Below are 21,028 nucleotides of genomic sequence, written 5' to 3' on the forward strand. Positions count from 1 at the left end.
AACACTGCTGTACGGATCCACCCCGAACACTCTTATCTTTTCCCTGTACCTGACCTTGGCACTATTACTCAATTCGTGAAATATTTGCGAAAAATTACGTGGATGCTATACCGCAAAGATGGCAGACACAGCAAAATCGGAGAGCATCATGGGTGATTCATGACGTAAGTGCAAATGGCCTATAATGGCAGCCCCTTCTTGATCATCTTCCCAGTGATCTTGTTGGTTTATTGCAGAAAGGGCGTCCACACCTCATCTTTAAATACAAGTCACAGGCTTTTGAATCTCTTCCTTTGGCATGACGCTAATGTAAACAGTGATGTATATAAAATATGATCCTAATATGTGCTGATGTAACCCGTGTACATTTATTTTTTTTCTTTTCATTTGGCAAGATCTGTACTGTATGGTTTGTTTGTTTGTTTGTTTGTATAAAAAGTTAGTAAAATATTATTGAAAAAAAAGCAGCTAAAATTTAAACATGCTACAAACTAAATTCCCTGATATTCCACAACATGGCCCAAATATGATCAAACCCCCTGACGTTCCATGTCTGAAATAGATCCAAAGAGCCAAATGTAATCCAAAGAGACACACGAGAGAGATGAGTCAGAGAGAGAGAGAGAGATGAGCAAGCGAGAGAAAGAGCGAGACAAGTGAGCAAGCAAGAGAGACGAGTGAGACACACGAGAGAGACAGACAAGCAAGCGAGCAAGAGAGTCGAGTAAGAGACACATGAGCGAGACACGAGAGAGACTAGCAAGACACATGAGCGATACACACGAGAGAGAGAAATGAGCGAGACACAAGAGAGACAGAGATAAGCGAGCAAGAGTGACGAGAGAGACACAAGCGAGTGAGCAAGAGAGACGAGCGAGACACACGAGAGACAAGAGAGACATGAGAGAGACGAGCGAGCAAGAGAGACACAAGCGAGTGAGCAAGAGAGACGAGCAAGACAGACGAGAGACAAGCAAGACACACGAGAGAGAGTGCAACACACGCGAGCAAAAGATGAGCAAGAGAGACACACGAGCCGAGAGAGACGAGGGAGAGGGAAATGCAGGCATGTATTACCTGCTACCCACAAGATAATATTAATATTCCATGATTTTCCAGATATTTCATGACCTGTGGGAACCCTGAAAATCCTTTTAGGACAGAATAAGGAATTTTTTTTGTCGAGAACACAAACACAATGTCCTACATTGAACTGTGACAGGATCGTTCATGTACTCGATCTTTGCCGTTGATCTGTATTAAAAGGTGCATTAGTGCAGTGTTTCCCAACCGCTGTGCCGAGAGACGAGCGATACACACGAGAGAGAGAAATGAGCGAGACACAAGGGAGACAGACGAGAGAGACACAAGCGAGTGAGCAAGAGAGACGAGCGAGACATGAGAGACAAGCGAGACACGAGAGAGACAAGCGAGACACGAGAGAGACAAGCGAGACACGAGAGAGACACAAGCGAGTGAGCAAGAGAGACGAGCGAGACACGCGAGAGACGAGCGAGACACGAGAGAGACGAGCGAGCAAGAGAGACACGAGAGAGAGTGTAACACACGCGAGCGAAAGATGAGCAAGAGAGACACACGAGCCAAGAGAGAGACGAGGGAGAGAGAAATGCAGGCATGTATTACCTGCTACCTACAAGATAATATTAATATTTAATATTCCATGATTTTTCAGATATTTCATGACCTGTGGGAACCCTGAAAATCCTTTTAGGACAGAATAAGGAATTTTTTTTTGTCGAGAACACAAACACAATGTCCTCCGTTGAACTGTGACAGGATCGTTCATGTACTCGATCTTTGCCGTTGATCTGTATTAAAAGGTGCATTAGATCAGTGCATCACGTTAGTGACCAGTTTTATCCGAGGCAGCGGTGCTTCCCAGCAACACAAGCAGGGGACTGGGCACCGCACTGGCGCTTATATTTAAATAAATAAATGAATAAATTGATTTGAATTATTCATATTATAATTATTCACACACATCATGCATCATACTTGTCCTGTTTTTAAAAATTGGTGGTGATAAAAGAGAGAGTAAGACAGCCTCAGGCATACAGTGGATGGGATTAAGAAAAAGAGGACTGGAGATAGTGATGTCTTTATGTGACCTTGTAGCGCAGCTCGAGGCAGTTGAGTGAGTCGGGAGCATGGGGATGGAACACCTCGGGCAGGTAGCGCAACGCAAACGTGAAGTTATTAGCCAGCTCACTGTCACCGTGCACACTGTACTGCATGGCCTTGTTCAGGATGGAGTTCAGCACCAGGGGTGTCAGCAGCTCACCAGGGGTTTGCCCACTGCCCAACTACACACACAGACAGAGAGAGAGAGAGAGAGAGAGAGAGAGAGAGAGAGAGAGATTATGTATAGATTATGTCGAATTCGCAGTCATGTGTAGTGAACAGTGAAATGCTTGAAACACATCTCTTGAAGCTCTGGCAAATGGAATGGGAAACAGGAAACGTTTTCTCTCTCGAGGCTCATGCTCCAAATAAGGTCTTTTCAGGCTGCTGGCCAATTGATGTTCTGCTCTCACCTTCTCAAAGAGGCGGTCTGTGAGCGACAGAGCAAATTCCCCGTCTTCCATCAGTAGGAAATGCCTCAAAGCTTCAAAGTGCTTCTCCACTCTCAGCTCCACAAAGAAATAATCCACCACCGCCTTATTCACCATCGACAAGCTGAGGAGAAGGACCGGAGGGAGGGAGGAGGGAGGGAGGGAGGGAGAGAGAATGTTCATTACTCAACGTTAAACAACTCGAGTATTTATTTTGGCACACACACTGCCTTGAGAAAGGGTGAATCTAGACACCAACAAAAACAATACATTTTGTGCTTTTTCACTGCTGTACAAACACTGGATGAGGAAGTTTCTTGGGAAGAGCAGACTTCACTGATGAGCTTTTAACTCACACACACACACACACACACACACACACACACACACACACACACACACACACACACACAATGACACTTTCCAACTGTCCAAAAAAAAAAATAAAAGAAAGAAAAACCTGCACCCAACCAATCAGAAAACGAGGGTTTGTCTCTACTTGTGATTAATTGATAAAGCTCTCCGTCTTGCACTAGGATTCAAGTGTACCGAGTGTGTGCCTTTTGGGAAAAATCCTTTGAGAGGCATTGCATTTGTTTATATTTTAAAAGGGAATTGAAGGCAATTTTTTTATCATCAAAATTCTATTTATCTCATTTTATTAAATATCAGAATGCATTTTTGATCGCTATTTTGTCGCTGCTATAGCAAGTTATTAGTGTTTGAAATACGCCCTGTAATATATCAGTCCATATGTCAAAGCGATGGCCGTAAACGAGATTCGTTGAGACCTGTGCGAGACATAGTAGGACGGAAGTAAACCATACAGCGGAAATCAAAGTGACCGACGTCTGCCAACGTTGTCAAAAGACACGCGCGCCCTCTTTCGAATGCTGACGTAATCAAGCCGGAAGTTTTCCGTGTCCGAAATCGCTCCCTACTCACTATACAGGGGAGACACCATTTTGTAGTGCTGTCCGAAACCTTAGTGAGGATTATGTGGGAAATGCGCTCAGTATAAATGTGTTTATCACAAAACTACATATATGTTATTTACCAGCTGGGAGGTCTGTATGGTGAAATACCGTGACCGAGGTCTTGAAAGTACTGAGCGAGGCCCTCTGGGCCGAGGTCACGGTATTTCACCATACAGACCGACCTTAAGCTGGTAAATAATACATTTTTTTTTCTTTACCAAATTCTAACAGAAAACGAGAGCGCCCGAAAGGGAAAACCATATTTAGAACAAACCTGCTACAAGCTACGTCAGCTCGGAATTTTCCGAAAAGAAAACTTGGTCTAGATCACTTCCCTGATCTAGGCAACAAAAATATTGACAAAAAAAAAATTGTTACTATGTTTGTTGTTACTTTGTCGCCAAAGGTCCGTAACTGGGCTCTAGATCGTAGGATTCCGGACTGCTCGCGATCCAATCAGAGCGCACGATTTGATGGAAACCGGACAGTGAAAAAAATAAATGCATGTATTTATTATTTCGAAACCCCACCACCCGCCTGATCTGGCACATTTTAATTGTAATGACGTAAATACCAGCGTCTTTCCAACTCTTCTCTCCTCCACGTTGGTTGGAAGTCGTATGGAATAATCTCCATCACTGATGAAGCTGGCAAATCCCAAAATTAATCTAAATTGGAATGATACAGCGATCTGGCCGCTGTGTAAACAGTTTTCAAAATGGCGGCGCTGACACTTCACGTTTCGAAGTCTCACACAAGTCTTGTGAAGATCGCGCGGATAAGCGACGCCTGCCGTGGACCATACGAACTACATTCAACACGGCCAAAAACCAAAAAGGCCGATAAGTGTAATATAATATGCCAATATGAGTCACGATATAAGGTTAATAAAACCGAAAACGTAATTGAATAACACGTTCATTAAGAAATAAAGCAAGTTTAAAAATGACTTCAGTTCCCCTTTAAGTTTCAAAACTGTCAGCATCATCTAACCATGCCAACATCACTGACTAGAACTGCAGGCATAACGGGAAAAAACAAACAAAAAAACAAATGAAACACCTATAAACCTACTCTGTCGGAAAAAAAAACAATTATCATTTGAACAACACTGTTAATGCACTCACTGTGTGATGAGTGGGGTCGTGACGGAGTGTTTCATGAGCACAGGGAGGGGCATCATCTCGCTGAGCTGCACGGCAGTCGAGTCTGTAGCACAGTGCAGAGACGAGTCTGCTGGGAGAACGTTCGGCCCACGGGTCACCTGCTGCAGGAGCTGGGCTTCGGGGGCCGACTCTGACCCACACACACAGGCAAATACACACAGGGTTAACTCAGATTCAATGCAGGTGATTTTACTAACAGTGCAATAATGTATTCGACATGCAACATGCATGAAGGTAATATTAATCTCAAATTGTTCCGCAAGATAGACTGGTACCAAAATCCAGAATTGTGACACCCAAAGGCATTTTTGAGACAAAGTCGGCAAACAGTCTTATTTTGTCAATTTGGGTGTGCCGAATTCAAATCTGCAATATGCCGAGCTCTATCTGACCTCTGTTGACCTCTAGAGGTCATTGAACTTTGGGCCTGTAAACGTCTCAGCTGAACCCAGTTTCTCAGCTTTCTAAGGAATGAAATGTACTAAAATGATTAATGAAGTTAGCAAATGGCCTTGTTTGTTAGATGTTTGGGTGCTGAATTCATTTTTCATTTGTAAAACGACATATGACCTCTGATAACCTCAAGGTCATTAAACTTGGCCTATAGGCCTATGCGTTTAACGGCATTTTTAAACTGACTTTACTCCCCCAAAAAGAATATGAACAGACAAAAAACAAATAGAAAGGAACAAATACAACATTAAATGCCAGTCCATGTACATGTGACTTACTTTTCACAATGAGAATGCCTAGGCGATCACCTTACATAACATTGCATTACATTTAGCGGTTATTGTTTATACAAAGCTACTGAAAAAAGGACAGATTCAGCAGCATACAAAATGTGGGGGCATACAGGGTATACAGGTTAATCAGGGTTAGTATATATGAGAGTTTTTTCCTTTGTTGTTTGTTTTTTGTTTTGTTTTAAACGGGGTAAAGCCTTTACAAAAAACAAACAACAAAGAAAAAAACTCTCATATATACTAACCCTGATTAACCTGTATACCCTGTATGCCCCCACATTTTGTATGCTGCTGCATCTGTCCTTTTTTCAGTAGCTTTGTATAAACAATAACCGCTAAATGTAATGCAGTGTTATGTAAGGTGATCGCCTAGGCATTCTCATTGTGAAAAGTAAGTCACATGTACATGGACTGGCATTTAATGTTGTATTTGTTCCTTTCTATTTGTTTTTTGTCTGTTCATATTCTTTTTGGGGGAGTAAAGTCAGTTTAAAAATGCCGTTAAATGCATAGGCCTATAGAGATCTTGCAGTCACGTGACCGGAAAGTACACAACCGCCATCTTGTCGGTCAAAAACACCACTGAATACTGCTGCACTCGTGTACAGAATGGATCAATTTCAACCGACAGACTACACGGCTCATTTTTCTAATGAACAGATAACTAGATATATGTCTAAAATAAACGATCTACAGATTTGTGACCCTTATGGCTTACCGGACGGAGTTTTCACGACCGGATTTTGAACTGCCAGCGGAATACCCGGACGTGTACAATTACCTCATTAACTTTCCCTCGCTGTTCAGTGGTGAAGCACTGCGTGCTTATAAATCTCTGGACAGTTATCTTTACAGAAATTCAGGATTTGTCAGCGACTCAGATGTGGCATCTTGTAAACAAGAATCCTCAGTGGATGGGTAAGTCACTTAAGTATTGAGTATAGCACTGACCAGCCGATTATAGAATAGAATAAGGTAATTCCAGCTGTAATTCCAAATCGTCCGTGTTGTTTACATGGATCTGGCGTTGGAGAGGTAGAGGCTTAGCAGTGGAGATTTGAGTGGCTGTTTTCTGAGCTTAGTCAACAGGCCGGCTCTGCAGCCTCGCTTTTGCTTCGGCTCCCGGCGCCGCCTCCTTCGCTTTGCTTCCGATAACAATCCACGGAGACCCCGCTGGTCTCGCTATCTCGTCCGGAATGTTTTTTTTTTTTTCTCGTCCGGAATGTTGTGCATGCGATGGAAATCGCTACAAACAGTCATTTTCTGCTGGAAACCAATGTCCAGTAAGTCCATACGGTTGTAGTGGATATTGAAGTCCGGTACAGACGAACAACACGCAAAAATACACACAAAAAAACATAAAAAAACATGCACAGGTAGGGAGAGCTTGTAGCCGCAGCCGTTGTAGTAGAATTGTATATAGTAGGGTTTTCCAGAAGAAAAGGTAGAAGTAAAAGCAGAAGTAGACCCAGAAGTAGAAGTAGAAGGTGGAATATGGCGTTTGACCGACAAGATGGCATCTGTCACAATCTGGATCGGCTGTGACGTCACATGCAAGTGCTCCATAGGCCAAGTTTAATGACCTTGAGGTTATCAGAGGTCATATGTCGTTTTACAAATGAAAAATGAATTCAGCACCCAAACATTTAACAAACAAGGCCATTTGCTAACTTCATTAATCATTTTAGTACATTTCATTCCTTAGAAAGCTGAGAAACTGGGTTCAGCTGAGACGTTTACAGGCCCAAAGTTCAATGACCTCTAGAGGTCAACAGAGGTCAGATAGAGCTCGGCATATTGCAGATTTGAATTCGGGACACCCAAATTGACAAAATAAGACTGTTTGCCGACTTTGTCTCAAAAATGCCTTTAACTCCTTAAATAAGCACTTTTTTGAATTTTGGTACCAGTCTAAGAGGTGATGTTAAGGTTGGACACTCACTCATTTGCCTGTAGCAATCCTCGTACTGCTCAGCGTGGTACTGAGAGGCCAGCTTGAGGAGATAGTCGTCCTCTGGTCTCTCTGAGGGGGACAGTCCGAGACCCCGGGCCCAGGCAGCGAGACCCTCACCCAGAGTGAGCAGCTGAGTTTGGGGAACATCTGTTGGATTAAAAAAAAAAAAAAAAAGCTCAGACGCATAGCTCAATCCAGCTTGGTGCATCATCACAAACACCTTCGTTACATTTCTGTGGATGTGGATGGAGAAGCGTGACTGCAGCCTATACCGTAATATAGAGAAGACTGACTATAATAAAGGTATAATTACGCAGTAAGTAATGATATTCCTCAGCACACGCTGACAGACGATTATTATGTTATACAGCTTGAGATGGGTAATATTACAAATCAGACACGTAACAATTCACTCAGTTCACAATTTGATTTGATTCCCGACACTGGGTTCATGATTCAATTTTCCTACAATATATTTTTTTTAATTAAAAGAAAATTTATTACAAAAAAAAAAAGCAAATGTTTATTTTCCTATTCTTTATTGACTTAAATATTCCTTTTGCTAAATTAAAAAAAAAACATTTTGTTTACTTTTCTTAATAACCAACAGCAAGTATTTGCCCACATTTGTAAAAGTTGGAAGAAAATATCACAGCCTATGAACGAACATTCTTTTGATTAAAAATGAAAAAGTTCTTAACAAAAAGGCCTTAAAGATCTGATGACACGAACATGACTCTATGCAATTTCTTAAATAAACTATACAACATGGCAAGCATGTTAGATTTCTGTTATAATTACGTGAAAAGAAGCTGTTGTTACGCGAATATCCAACTTTTAATTGCACAGCGCAAGAAAACTGGGTCCGTGGCTCGCGGCCATGCTGTGACGTCAGCGGAAGAACACGCTGCGGTTCACTGGCTGTTCTACTCAATGGAAATGGCGCATGAAAATGCCGGTGAACTCTCTAGTGCTAGCGCTTCCTCTTCTGGGAGTCTAGAATTGTGTTGTGAGTGGGATAGATCGGAAGAATCTAGTGATGACGAACACGGGTGCATCCAACCGTGCAGGTTTGAACCTGTTACTGTGCAATCTGAGAGCGACTCCGACTCGGACAGCGGACAGGCAGACAGCCCAGCATTGACGAACACCACAAGGTTGGATAACAAGGATTGCTAGGTCAACCCGTATTTGTTCAAAATGTTACGGAATCAATATTTTAATATTGTGTATTGTTGTCTTGCATGTGTAAACACTGCTTATATCATGTAAGCCGTATGCTACACTGAATACATAGTTCCTAATGGAGCATGCAAACGGCTAACATAATAAGCTTATGACTATGCCTGATCCGTGATACATTTAGGATAATATTGGCAGGCACGTCTTCTAGTTTATGGCTTCTTAGTTTTATCCTTGAATGAAGCAAAATATTTGATAACCTACATCAGCGTAAGCAAATGACAATCTGTAGCCTACTTGTCTGGCTAAGTTAGCTTTCCCTCAGTGTTTGCTTTGAGAAACAAATTCTTTCAACTTGGCAATAAGAGACCACAATGCAAAGGCAAAATACTACAACTGCTACTACAAATCTGTCGCATCAACAACAAACTGGTAAGTGAGGAGGAAGATTCTTTCGCTGACGTCATATAGCTCCTCCTCCTCTTTCGTCTCCTGGGTGCTGCAGCCCCGTCAAATTTGCCCAAATAGGCGCGTTTTTTATCATAACTTGTAAAATAGGCACCTTTGTGAATTAATATATGGATCATCGGGAATTACTTTTTATGCTATAAAACATCGCCAAAGATGTCAAAAACGTGTCATCAGATCTTTAATAAACAGGGGTCGAAATTAACTTTTGAATGTACTTGCCCTCAGGGCAACCAACCCCAAAAATTTACTTGCCCGCATGCATGTATCAGTTGCCCTACTTTTTTGCAGGTTGACTGGGTAAGTAATTTGCATAAAAAGCAATCTGGATGTATATTATAGAGTATGCAATAAAATATTTCAAGTTGTTTTGCCATTGTTTGATTACTGATTGACAAAGTTATAACACTCATATGTGTTTGGTGTTTATTTCATCATGATGAACAGTAAAACAACTCGGTATAACTACTAGTATCTTCTATTAAACATGTTAAACAGTCAGAAAACATCATGTCATCATGGTCAAGTGTAACTGATCAAATCAGAATTAAAAATCAGTCCAAAAAGACGCTTCGTTCGTTCTAGCCTACGTGACAGTGGCGCCTCGTGTGAATAATCATAATATCATGTAGCACCATCTCACAAATGGAAGCGTCAACTACCGCAACGAACCAAAGTCAAGGACAAACGAAAGAGAAGACGGGAAAAATAAAGTTTTCGTTCTGTTTCTGTTAGGAATCGCAACAACTTAATTTTTCTTGGTAAAATAGACATTCAAACACAGTTGTCTGACGGACAACTAGTGATCATTTTATTGTTGCCTGAGTATGAGAATGACTTGCCCATGTCCGTCGGTACATGCTTAAAGGAACAGTCCATCGTACTTCCATAATGAAATATGCTCTTATCTGAATTGAGACGAGCTGCTCTGTACCTCTCCGAGCTTTGCACGACCTCCCAGTCAGTCAGACGCAGTCAGACGCGCTGTCACTCCTGTTAGCAATGTAGCTAGGCTCAGCATGGCCAACGGTATTTTTTGGGGCTGTAGTTAGATGCGACCAAACTCTTCCGCGTTTTTCCTGTTTACATAGGTTTATATGACCAGTGATATGAAACAAGTTCAGTTACACAAATTGAAACGTGGCGATTTTCTATGCTATGGAAAGTCCGCACTATAATGACAGGCATACTAACACCTTCTGCGTGCTTCGGCAGCGCATTGATATCTGAGCTCCGTATCAATGCGCTGCCGAAGCGCGCAGAAGGTGTTAGTACGCCTGTCATTATAGTGCGGACTTTCCATAGCATAGAAAATCACTACATTTCAATTTGTGTAACTGAACTTTGTTTCATATCACTGGTCATATAAACCTATGTAAACAGGAAAAACGCGGAAGAGTTTGGTCGCATCTAACTACAGCCCCAAAAAATACCGTTGGCCATGCTGAGCCTAGCTACATTGCTAACAGGAGTGACAAGCGCGTCTGACTGCGTCTGACTGACTGGGAGGTCGCGCAAAGCTCGGAGAGGTACGGAGCAGCTCTTCTCAATTCAGATAAGAGTATATTTCATTATGGAAGTACGGTGGACTGTTCCTTTAATTTCAACCCCTGAATAAAATTTTATGAACGTTTCTACTACCTGCATTTGCTTCTCTTTTCTTCTGCTTTCAGCAGTCTGTAAAAAGAGAGCTCCGATTTCTTGCTAAGTCTATTTGTACAGTCAATCACACAACAGCTCTTTCCCATTTTAGATCTGTTTTTTGTGTTTTCACAGCATGAGAGTTGTGTTACTTCCGCTTACGAGGAAGTCACATGCATTGCCACTACTGTACGTTATTGCAATTACTGAGAGGAAAATCGAAGAGATTATGCGGCCTTTTGATGATCATGACTCACTTTTTATTTCATTTCATTTTATTGAATCGAACGGTCATAAATTTGTATCGCGATTTATCGTCACATGATATATTGTTACATGCCTAATAACAATGTTCTATCAATCCTGCAATACATGACCTGATAATACACCTTCCTGAACGTGTTGTGGATTTCATCAGTACTTTTGGAACATTAATTGGATTTTAAAATCGATTTTTGTACCACTTCATTTTCCTGGTCCTTGCTAAAGCATTTATTTTAGTATAACTGAATTGGTTGGACCAGCTATTATTTAGGGGTTTCACACAAAAGGGGGTGAATATTTATGCACACTCCAGATTTCTGGGGTTTTTTTCCATCTTAATTATTGTTTGTGTCACAATAAAACAACAGTTTGCACCTTTAAAGTGGTAGGCATGCTGTGTAAATCAAATGGTGCTAACCCCCAAAAATCTATTTTAATTCCAGCTTGTAATGCAACAAAACAGGACAAACACCAAGGGGGACGAATACTTTTGCAAGGCACTGTAACTACTGTATTATGACTTCTCGCTCACAAAAGGCTGTCAAGGTACTATATGTAACTACTCAGCTCACTCTCCAATACTAAAGTTAAACCATTATTTAAAAGTCTGGCATTTTAGAGAAGTTGAGAAGTTATTTCATGTATTCAATTGTATGTGTAATGCATTAGACGTTACGATGTACGCCAACACCTGAAATGGCACCAAATCTGAGGCGTTGCCAACAAGAGGTGGAGATATAGTAAAGAAAATCAATTTCGATTCTTGTACCCATTTTCACCATTTACGATAGACAGTGGTGCTTGAAAGTTTGTAACCCCTTTAGAATTTTCTATATTTCTGCATAAATATGGCCTAAAACATCATCAGATTTTCACACAAGTCCTAAAAGTAGATAAAGAGAACACAGTTAAACAAATGAGACAAAAATATTATACTTGGTGATTTATTTATTGAGGAAAATGATCCAATATTACACATCAGTGAGTGGCAAAAGTATGTGAACCTTTGCTTTCAGTATCTGGTGTGACCCCCTTGTGCAGCAATAACTGCAGCTAAACGTTTCTGATAACTGTTGATCAGTCCTGCACACCGGCTTGGAGGAATTTTAGCCCATTCCTCCGTACAGAACAGCTTCAACTCTGGGATGTTGGTGGGTTTCCTCACATGAACTGCTTGCTTCAGGTCCTTCCACAACATGTCGATTGGATTAAGGTCAGGACTTTGACTTGGCCATTCCAAAACATTACCTTTATTCTTCTTTAACCATTCTTTGCTAGAACGACTCATGTGCTTTGGGTCGTTGTCTTGCTGCATGACCCACCAGATGTCCTAACATTTTCCTTTAGAATTTGCTGGTATAATTCAGAATTTCTTGTTCCATCAATGATGGCAAGCCGTCCTGGCCCAGATGCAGCAAAACAGGCCCAAACCATGATACTACCACCACCACGTTTCACAGATGGAATAAGGTTCTTATGCTGGAATGCAGTGTTTTCCTTTCTCCAAACATAACGCTTCTCATTTAAACCAAAAAGTTCTATTTTGGTCTCATCCGTCCACAAAATATTTTTCCAATAGCCTTCTGGTTTGTCCACGTGATCGTTAGCAAACTGCAGACGAGCAGCAATGTCCTTTCTGGAGAGCAGTGGCTTTCTCCTTGCAACCCTGCCATGCACACCATTGTTGTTCAGTGTTCTCCTGATGGTGGACTCAAACATTAGCCAATGTGAGAGAGGCCTTCAGTTGCTTAGAAGTTACCCTGGGGTCCTTTGTGACCTCACTGACTATTACACGCCTTGCTCTTGGAGTGATCTTTGTTGGTCGACCACTCCTGGGGAGGGTAACAATGGCCTTGAATTTCCTTCATTTGTACACAATCTGTCTGACTGTGGATTGGTGGAGTCCAAACTCTTTAGAGATGGTTTTGTAACCTTTTCCAGCCTGATGAGCATCAACAACGCTTTTTCTGAGGTCCTCAGAAATCTCCTTTGTTCGTGCCATGATACACTTCCACAAACATGTTGTGAAGATCAGACTTTGATAGATCCCTGTTCTTTAAATAAAACAGGGTGCCCACTCACACCTGATTGTCATCCCATTGATTGACAACACCTGACTAATTTCACCTTCAAATTGGCTAATCCTAGAGGTTCACATACTTTTGCCACTCACAGATATGCAATATTGGATCATTTTCCTCAATAAATAAATGACCAAGTATAATATTTTTGTCTCATTTGTTTAACTGGGTTTTCTTTATCTACTTTTAGGACTTGTGTGAAAATCTGATGATGTTTTAGGTCATATTTATGCAGAAATATAGAAAATTCTAAAGGGTTCACAAACTTTCAAGCACCACTGTATGGTATAGTGTGATGTTTAGGTTTGCGAAACACAGAGTCCCAGAACAGTCATGTTGCATTTAAGACAGACAGACAGATACATAGACAGCAGAGGTGACTGCGCTAAGATTACAAGGGAAGCTCAGCTTCCTGTAAAAGGTCATGAAAAATTTAGTCTGTTAAATATGTATGTACAGTACTTAAAGCTGTCCTGCCTTTCAGATTTTTCAAGTGTAGGTCATAAAAAGAATTTTCCCTGATACCCAATTATTTTTGTTTAGTGGACCGAAATCTACTGAATTCAAATCACACACAATTTTTAATTTTTTTTTTAAATAGAACAATTAATGAATTTAGAGCCACGTGGCCCTAAACTCTCTGCTATTTTTTCCTGCTGCACCATGACCCAATACAAGATACTGTGTCATGCATCATGTGGTGGGCTTTCCCCATTCGCGCAAGGCATTGTGGGATACAAATTTGAAACAGGAGAGAAAAATGGAGGACGTGAGCATGTGAATGAAACATGAAAGACGGACTACAGTAATGGAAAGCGAGAAGACGACGTTATGTTGCAAAGGAAAGGAAACGCAGGACCAAATTAATAAATATCGGCGGTCAGCGAGCACCTCGGTGTGATCAGCTGTTCGTTTAGCGACCGAATGATGGAACTGTCAGTGCACGGTCAAGGTAAACCTGTAGATGGCAGTAATGCAACACTGGATGCCAGCTGCTGTAAAACCCAAAAGAAGAAGGTGGTAAACCTGCGCATGCGCACACAGACTTCCTCTGTCTGCTTGACTGCGCAAAGCAAGCAATTTCATGCACATTATTTGCTCAGGAATCCCCTCAAATTAAATAACTTCCCAGCCACAGAATGGCCTGGGGTTTTTTTGAGATACTGCAGGAATAAACATGCATCACAATGACCAAATTTCAGAGGGAATTAAATTTCACCGATTTTATGAAATTGAAAGATCGTCTAGCTTTAACTCTCTTATTCCAAATCGATATTTTGTTCTGGGAAGTGCTCAGCTTTACAGCTAGTTCATTCAGCAGTTATTTCTCACTGGTCGTCATAATCTGAGAACATGATTTTTTTCCTCATAGAAGCCTGTGGAAGCACGACCCATTGAAAACCCATTGATGCTCAGCGTCTCTGTAGTTTAATAGCACTACAGGATGTGCTTTGATCTTAGTGCAGCAAAGCTAGATATTTACTGGACAATATGCTTTTAAAACGTAGTTTCCGGACGTCCAGCTTCACCGCGGGTCTATGGACAGTCGTCAACAGTAAGGCGGGACCGGACGCTGGGCTTCTGGATGATGATTGGAGGAACTCTCAAATCTCTTTTGAATATCATGTGACTGACAGCATTTTAAAATTCTGTGTCACATCGGAGGGATTCAAGCTCAGTCCATGCTGCGTGTTGGCAAGTGAAGTCATGAGACTAGCTGCTGCTCATTCTTGTTCTTTTCCTACCAATATACAGTTCCTATTTCCTTTTGTATATACTGTAAATAAAACTGTAAATATAGAGTTTGTTACTTGTTCAGTAAAGGCTGTTTATTTTAAGCCAGGCTCTGGAGGGGAAATCTAACCAGCTAGCTGTTAGCTGTGCGAAATGGTAAACGTTGCTAATGTCGTCGACCTTATTTTGGAAAAGACATTTGACGCTCTTCCTTATGAGGAGAGGCTCAAAATTAAACAAACAGGGCAGATCAATGCCCAAGATCGATTTAATTCAAAAGTCAGGGAGACACAATCGTTCATTTCAGCTGTTTTGATACGACAAACTAAACTGGTTAACTGGGAGTGCTTTGAGCAAGAGAATGTACTGTTGGCCTTGTCTCTGAATGAGACCATCCCAGGGATGGATTATTTGGTCAAAACTGGGCTTTGGAGATTTGGCCAACTTTGACAGGGCAGACAAAAGGCATGAGAAAAGCAAGGAACACTTGAGTTCACATGCATGCTTTAGTTTACTTGACCGAGTCAGAGTAGAACAGGGCAGAATTCACATATAAACAACAACAAATTGACAAAGAACAAATAATTAAAAATGTATATTATGTAGAGCTAAAATTGAGCTTCCCCTATTTCAAAGACCACCAGCTGCTACTGATATATAGATTCAATGACACTTTTATTCAACAGATTTTAATGTCCAATAACCAACCAGCTATTTGTTCCTGTGAGTAAGCGTGGAGTATTGAAAATATCACAGAACAGAGTATAATGATGCAGTTAATCTCAATATCAATGTTACCGTAAAATACCAAATAATAGCCCGGGCGATTATTTGTCTCAATCACGTAAGAGACCCGGCGCGTATTAGAGACTAGGCGGCTATTTGGAACAGGCGATTAATTCCTTCTTCACAAACACCTTCCCCAAAATCTACCTCAAAACGGGGAAAAAAATCATTCTCAGATAGGCCTACTTTTAACCAGTATAACTTACAGTTTGTTTAGAGTTAGATTACAGATAGCACGGTGCCGACTTCGGGGAATTTTGAAGACGCAGAATGCATCTTCGCATGGCACAGTCGGGGTGGATAAAGGATAAATCACACACCTTTTCCTGTTAATGACTAGTTAAGCGCATGCTTTACAAAATAATCAAGAAACCACACCATTGTCTGTGCGCAGCACTGTGATTTAATTACTCTGCAAAGTTATGGTCACTTGCTATCACCCTCACCCATGCAGCCTCCACCCTTTGCGCTTCGCGATGTCTGTCAATCTGAAATTGCATGGAGGGCGCGACGTTGAAGCAACATAATTAGGGTGCGAAGTGTCAAACCAAAGGGTTTTTTCTTATGCTGAAAAATAAGTGACCTGCAGTGGCTACATACTGTCATCTTGCATCACGTTTCTCTCCAAGACGTCTCCCTATTTGGCCGATATGAGCCTATTCCCCGAGTGAGTTGGTACGGTGGCTCGACCCCGTAGAAAACTTAAAGTTCGGATGAAAGTTAGTTGAATAGGTTACTGACTTGTAGGCCTACATGTTGCCTGCCTGACGCGTGCTTCTGCCCAACTTGCACGACAGATTACTTGTTGAAAAGGCCCCTTGGATTAGATTGGCCGCGAGCAGACTGAAATGCATGTTAGAACGCTCTCACCTTTTTTGTAAAGCGTCTTCCAGATCCGAATGGGTAAGGGCAAGTGAAATGGTATAAGGTCTTTAATAAAACTCAGTGTGTGCTTTGACGCATGCATTCGGCAATTTAGGTCGTTTAACAGAAGCAGCAGTCCAACCTTGGAAACCCGCAGTCCTCAATGTCACCACACACGCTGGCTTTCGTTGGGTATACCCAAAGGGGTGGCTAAGACATCTGTCAAAAGTTACGGAGTTGCATTCCTCAAGAAATATTACGGTAGACCAAGATTATAACATTGAAATGGCATGTTTATTATCACGTAACAAAATGTTGTAAACAGTATTATAGAAATAATTTCATTCATTCATTCATTCATTCATTCATATTGTTTCGGTAGAAAACTATGCAATGCAAAATCGTTTAAACACCAGAAAACCAGAAAAGTGCTGGGCCTCAAGATTCTAGATAGAACGTTCGGACGCTTTTTTTTTTTTTTTAGACCCCGGCGAGTATTCGGAACCGGCCTTTATTTGTCACAACACACGCGTACACCCGGCCGTTAAAGGGAACTCGGCGGTTAATTGGAACTCGGCTATTATTTGGTATTTTACGGTATATCATCATATCCCTCATCCCTACTGACTGAATTTCTCTTCTACTTAATGAGACGAGCACAAGAAGGTGTATATTCGTCTTGCTCAAGTACAACATTGATGCATTATTGTAGATTATATATTGTTAGGGAATTAACTTGATGTGAAAATATAATATCAGTACAAGTGTTGTTCTTACCCTGTGTCTCTTGGCTGTCTTGCTTGTTCTTGTCCTCTGTGGGAAGTTTGGGTCCTGTTTGAGAGGCTTCACTATAAGAGCTTCCAGGCTTGATCCCTTGCACCACACAGCCTACACCCAGGCTAGAGTCAGAGGAATGTCCATAGGCACTACCAGGGAGAGGGGGCTGCTTAGGGTCCTGTGGCCCCATCACCACACACCCTATACCCAGTGTCGAGTCTGACGAGTGCCCATATGTACTACCAGGGAGTGGGGAAGGCAGGGGGTCTGAACCAGATACGACACAGCCAACCTTTAGCGTGGAGTCTGATGAGTGACCATAAGCACTGCCTGGCAACGGGGAATGTGTTGGTTCAGCTTCTGGCATCAAGCAGCCCACTTTAAGAGTGCTGTCTGAAGAGTGGCCATGTTTGCTCCAACGAGGGCGAGACGGAGCAACGTCTGAGATGAACTCGCCTACCTTTATGTGCGCATCAGAGGCATGGCCATGGATATTAGGGGAAGGGGTTGGGGTAGATACCTCAGAAACAAGCTCACCAATCTTTATATGAGCATCAGAGGCATGGCCATGGATATTAGGGGAAGGAGTTGGGGTAGATACGTCAGAAACAAGCTCACCAATCTTTATATGAGCATCAGAGGCATGGCCATGGATATTAGGGGAAGGGGTTGGGGTAGATACTTCAGAAACAAGCTCACCAATCTTTATATGAGCATCAGAGACATGACCATGGATATTTTGTGAAGGTAGAGGAGCAAGAACCTCAGAAACCAGCTCTCCTATCTTTATATGGGCATCAGAGACATGGCCATGAACAGTGTGAGATGCAGTGGGTGCTGTCACCTCAGAAACCAGCTCTCCAACTTTAATATGTGCATCAGAAACATGACCATGGATATTTGGGGAGGGAACAGCCACAGTAACCTCAGAAACAAGCTCTCCAACTTTAATATGAGCATCAGAAATGTGACCATGGATATTTGGGAAGGGAAGAACCATGATAGCATCAGAAAAAAGCCCACCAGTCCTTATGTTAGCATTAAAGGAATGGCCCTGGGCAGTATTGGAGGAGGAAACACTAGGTACCCCTGAGACATTATTCTTAGATTTGCTTTGGACATCAGAGTCTTGGCAACTACCAGTGATCAGCACGAGATCTATTGGAATTTGCTCAGCTGTTATCCGAAGGGGCTGAAAAAGCTGCTCGCTAGATTTGGCCTCCTCTGCTATGCTATTCATTGGTGGTTTTGGCTCCAACTCCACACCACTTGCTGAAGGTTCTTTGTCTTCTCCATGTAACATCTTCTCTTTAGGCAGTTTGTTTGTCTCCTGACATTTATCTGGGGTCATGTTTTGTGCTTCTGTCTCTTTCGCTGGCTCTAATTCACTCGGACCAGCTTGCGACATGTGCCTCGAGGCAGCACTATCCTCCAGATGAAGTGAATTCTGTGAAGGATGGCCATGTTGACTTGCCCCAGGCTCTGGGACTTTGTGGGAGAGGGAGGGATGAGCAGAGTGTGACTGGGGCCTAAGGCATTCCAGAGGGCTGTAGGGGGAGGAGAAGTCATAGTCTGAATTAGGGTTTCTGGAGAATTCTGAGAGGTCACAGCTAATGTCCTGTAGAGCCCGGGTTACTGCTGAACTGTCCGTGGGATGCGGAGGTTTCAGAAGGAAGTCTGTAATGTCTATTTGTTCTGAGATCAGAGCGTCAACATTCCTGGTGGAGGGGGAGAGAACTGCAGGCGGGCAAGGGGGAGGCAAAATCAAATCAGAAGGAGCGGTGAGCTCCTGCTCCATGGTCAGATTTTTCATTTGTATCTCAGGAGTGTGAGATTCCTGCAACACAACAGGAGAGGACAGATTATAGCAAGTTGGCCCACACACACAATTTTATCAACTGACCTATCTGGCCACAGACCTGCTGATCCTGAGGTGGTTTCTTCGTAAGAGCTGGAACCTGACTGGGGCATTCCTGTCCTAAAGGATATCTCGCAAGCAGAGCCTGGAACACACCACAGTAACGAATATATTACAAACTATACAGGTCAGAAACAAGGCAAAAATCACAAGAGAACTGCTCTAGAGTTGGGTTAATATTACTTTTCCAGTAGAAGCTGAGGCACAGCATGACTTGTATATGAATCCTGCCTGAGCGTTTGATTTTTTACATTACATAATACCACTCGTGAAAGGAGAAGGAGTTTCTCTAAAGGTTGTTCAATGATGACTAGTGAGTGACCAGTAAAAATACAGAGATATTTGAGAGCAAATTTTATCAGATGATGTTAAAATTAGGCCTGTTAATCGATTAAAATATTTAATCACGATAAATCGCATTATTGCGGGCGGCACGGTGGTGTAGTGGTTAGCACTGTCACCTCACAGCAAGAAGGTCCAGGTTCGAGCCCCGTGGCCGATGAGGGCCTTTCTGTGTGGAGTTTGCATGTTCTCCCCATGTCTGCGTGGGTTTCCTCCGGGTGCTCCGGTTTCCCCCACAGTCCAAAGACATGCAGGTTAGGTTAACTGGTGGCTCTAAATTGACCGTAGGTGTGAATGTGAGTGTGAATGGTTGTCTGTGTCTATGTGTCAGCCCTGTGATGACCTGGCGACTTGTCCAGGGTGTACCCCGCCTTTCACCCGTAGTCAGCTGGGATAGGCTCCAGCTTGCCTGCGACCCTGTAGAACAGGATAAAGCGGCTACAGATAATGAGAGGAGATGAAATCGCATTATTGTCCATAGTTAACTCGTGATTAATCGCAAAGTAATTGCATATTTTTTATCTGTTCTAAATGTACCTTAAAGGGATACTTTCCAAGTTTTTGGGGAGTGGGCGTGGACAGATATGTTTGCTTTATGCAAACGTACGTGGGCAGGTCAGGAAGGATGCGGCTGGACATAGCAAAAAAAAAAAAAAATTCTGGGTATTTTATTTCTCCACTGCATTTTAAAAAATCAAGTAGCATTAACTTTAGAATTTTGAGGGTTTCACACAATGCAGTGTGAACTAAACAATTTAGTATTTTCGTCTCGTTCTGTCCTTAATGTCCAGCCTCAAACTATGCAATAAAATAAACACACTCAGTGATGTGGACTCTGGACAACAGTAGTGGCCATCTTTAAATAAAGAAAATAAAATATACAAAACCCAAATAAATACATTTGTTAAACCACACAGCTCATAAAAATGTTTTCCAGTAAAATACAATAACACTGGTAAATATACAGTACATTCATGAGCAAAAACTGCATTTCTAAACATTCGTATTACTCACAAATTTCTCAGAATAAAACAAATACTCTCATTCCAGTGTGCAGCCTGCGCGCTCACACACAAACCTTAACACGTCGTCTTTTCTCCCCTCTGGACCATCAAAAGCATATGAAAATACATACATTTTATTTAAACAGTCAGAATGCAACAATACAAGTTGATTCTGCACATAAGCGCACTTTATCACGACTTATGCCATCCAGCTACTCGCTACATCACCTGCTTGCACTACGTCACTTCCTGATTTCCCAAACTATGGGGGAGGGGCACATAACGTGCATGCATTAATCGCACATCAAAAAAATTAGTGGTGTTAAAAGGAATTTGTGTTAACACGTTATCACGTTAACTTTGACAGCCCTAGATGAAAGACAATGGAAAAAAATGCAAGTAGTAGTGCATTTTCTGTGGCAGAAATTTCAAATTTTGTTGCACACTATGCATGTAGTTAGAATATAATAGCACTATTATCATTATTATTCAAACAAAGCCAAAAAAATTATATACAGTGTGTGTATTATACAACCCCGATTCCAAAAAAG

At 41.9% G+C, this 21,028-nt stretch overlaps 1 protein-coding gene across 1 annotated transcript in view; it reads right to left on the reverse strand.

The window, feature by feature from the left end:
- Positions 1–21,028, reverse strand: part of tubgcp6 (tubulin gamma complex component 6) — a 79,540-nt gene that overhangs the window by 13,282 nt on the left and 45,230 nt on the right. Inside the window, exons 16-21 of the mRNA XM_060914417.1 lie at positions 19,133–19,216; positions 17,214–19,050; positions 7,405–7,563; positions 4,678–4,846; positions 2,556–2,697; positions 2,130–2,324 (exon numbers count right to left, since the gene is read on the reverse strand). Coding sequence (XP_060770400.1) covers positions 2,130–2,324; positions 2,556–2,697; positions 4,678–4,846; positions 7,405–7,563; positions 17,214–19,050; positions 19,133–19,216 — 2,586 coding nt within the window. The remainder of the gene's footprint in view (positions 1–2,129; positions 2,325–2,555; positions 2,698–4,677; positions 4,847–7,404; positions 7,564–17,213; positions 19,051–19,132; positions 19,217–21,028) is intronic.

Source organism: Neoarius graeffei, chromosome 2, assembly GCF_027579695.1.
Source record: "Neoarius graeffei isolate fNeoGra1 chromosome 2, fNeoGra1.pri, whole genome shotgun sequence".
Taxonomy (NCBI): domain Eukaryota; kingdom Metazoa; phylum Chordata; class Actinopteri; order Siluriformes; family Ariidae; genus Neoarius; species Neoarius graeffei.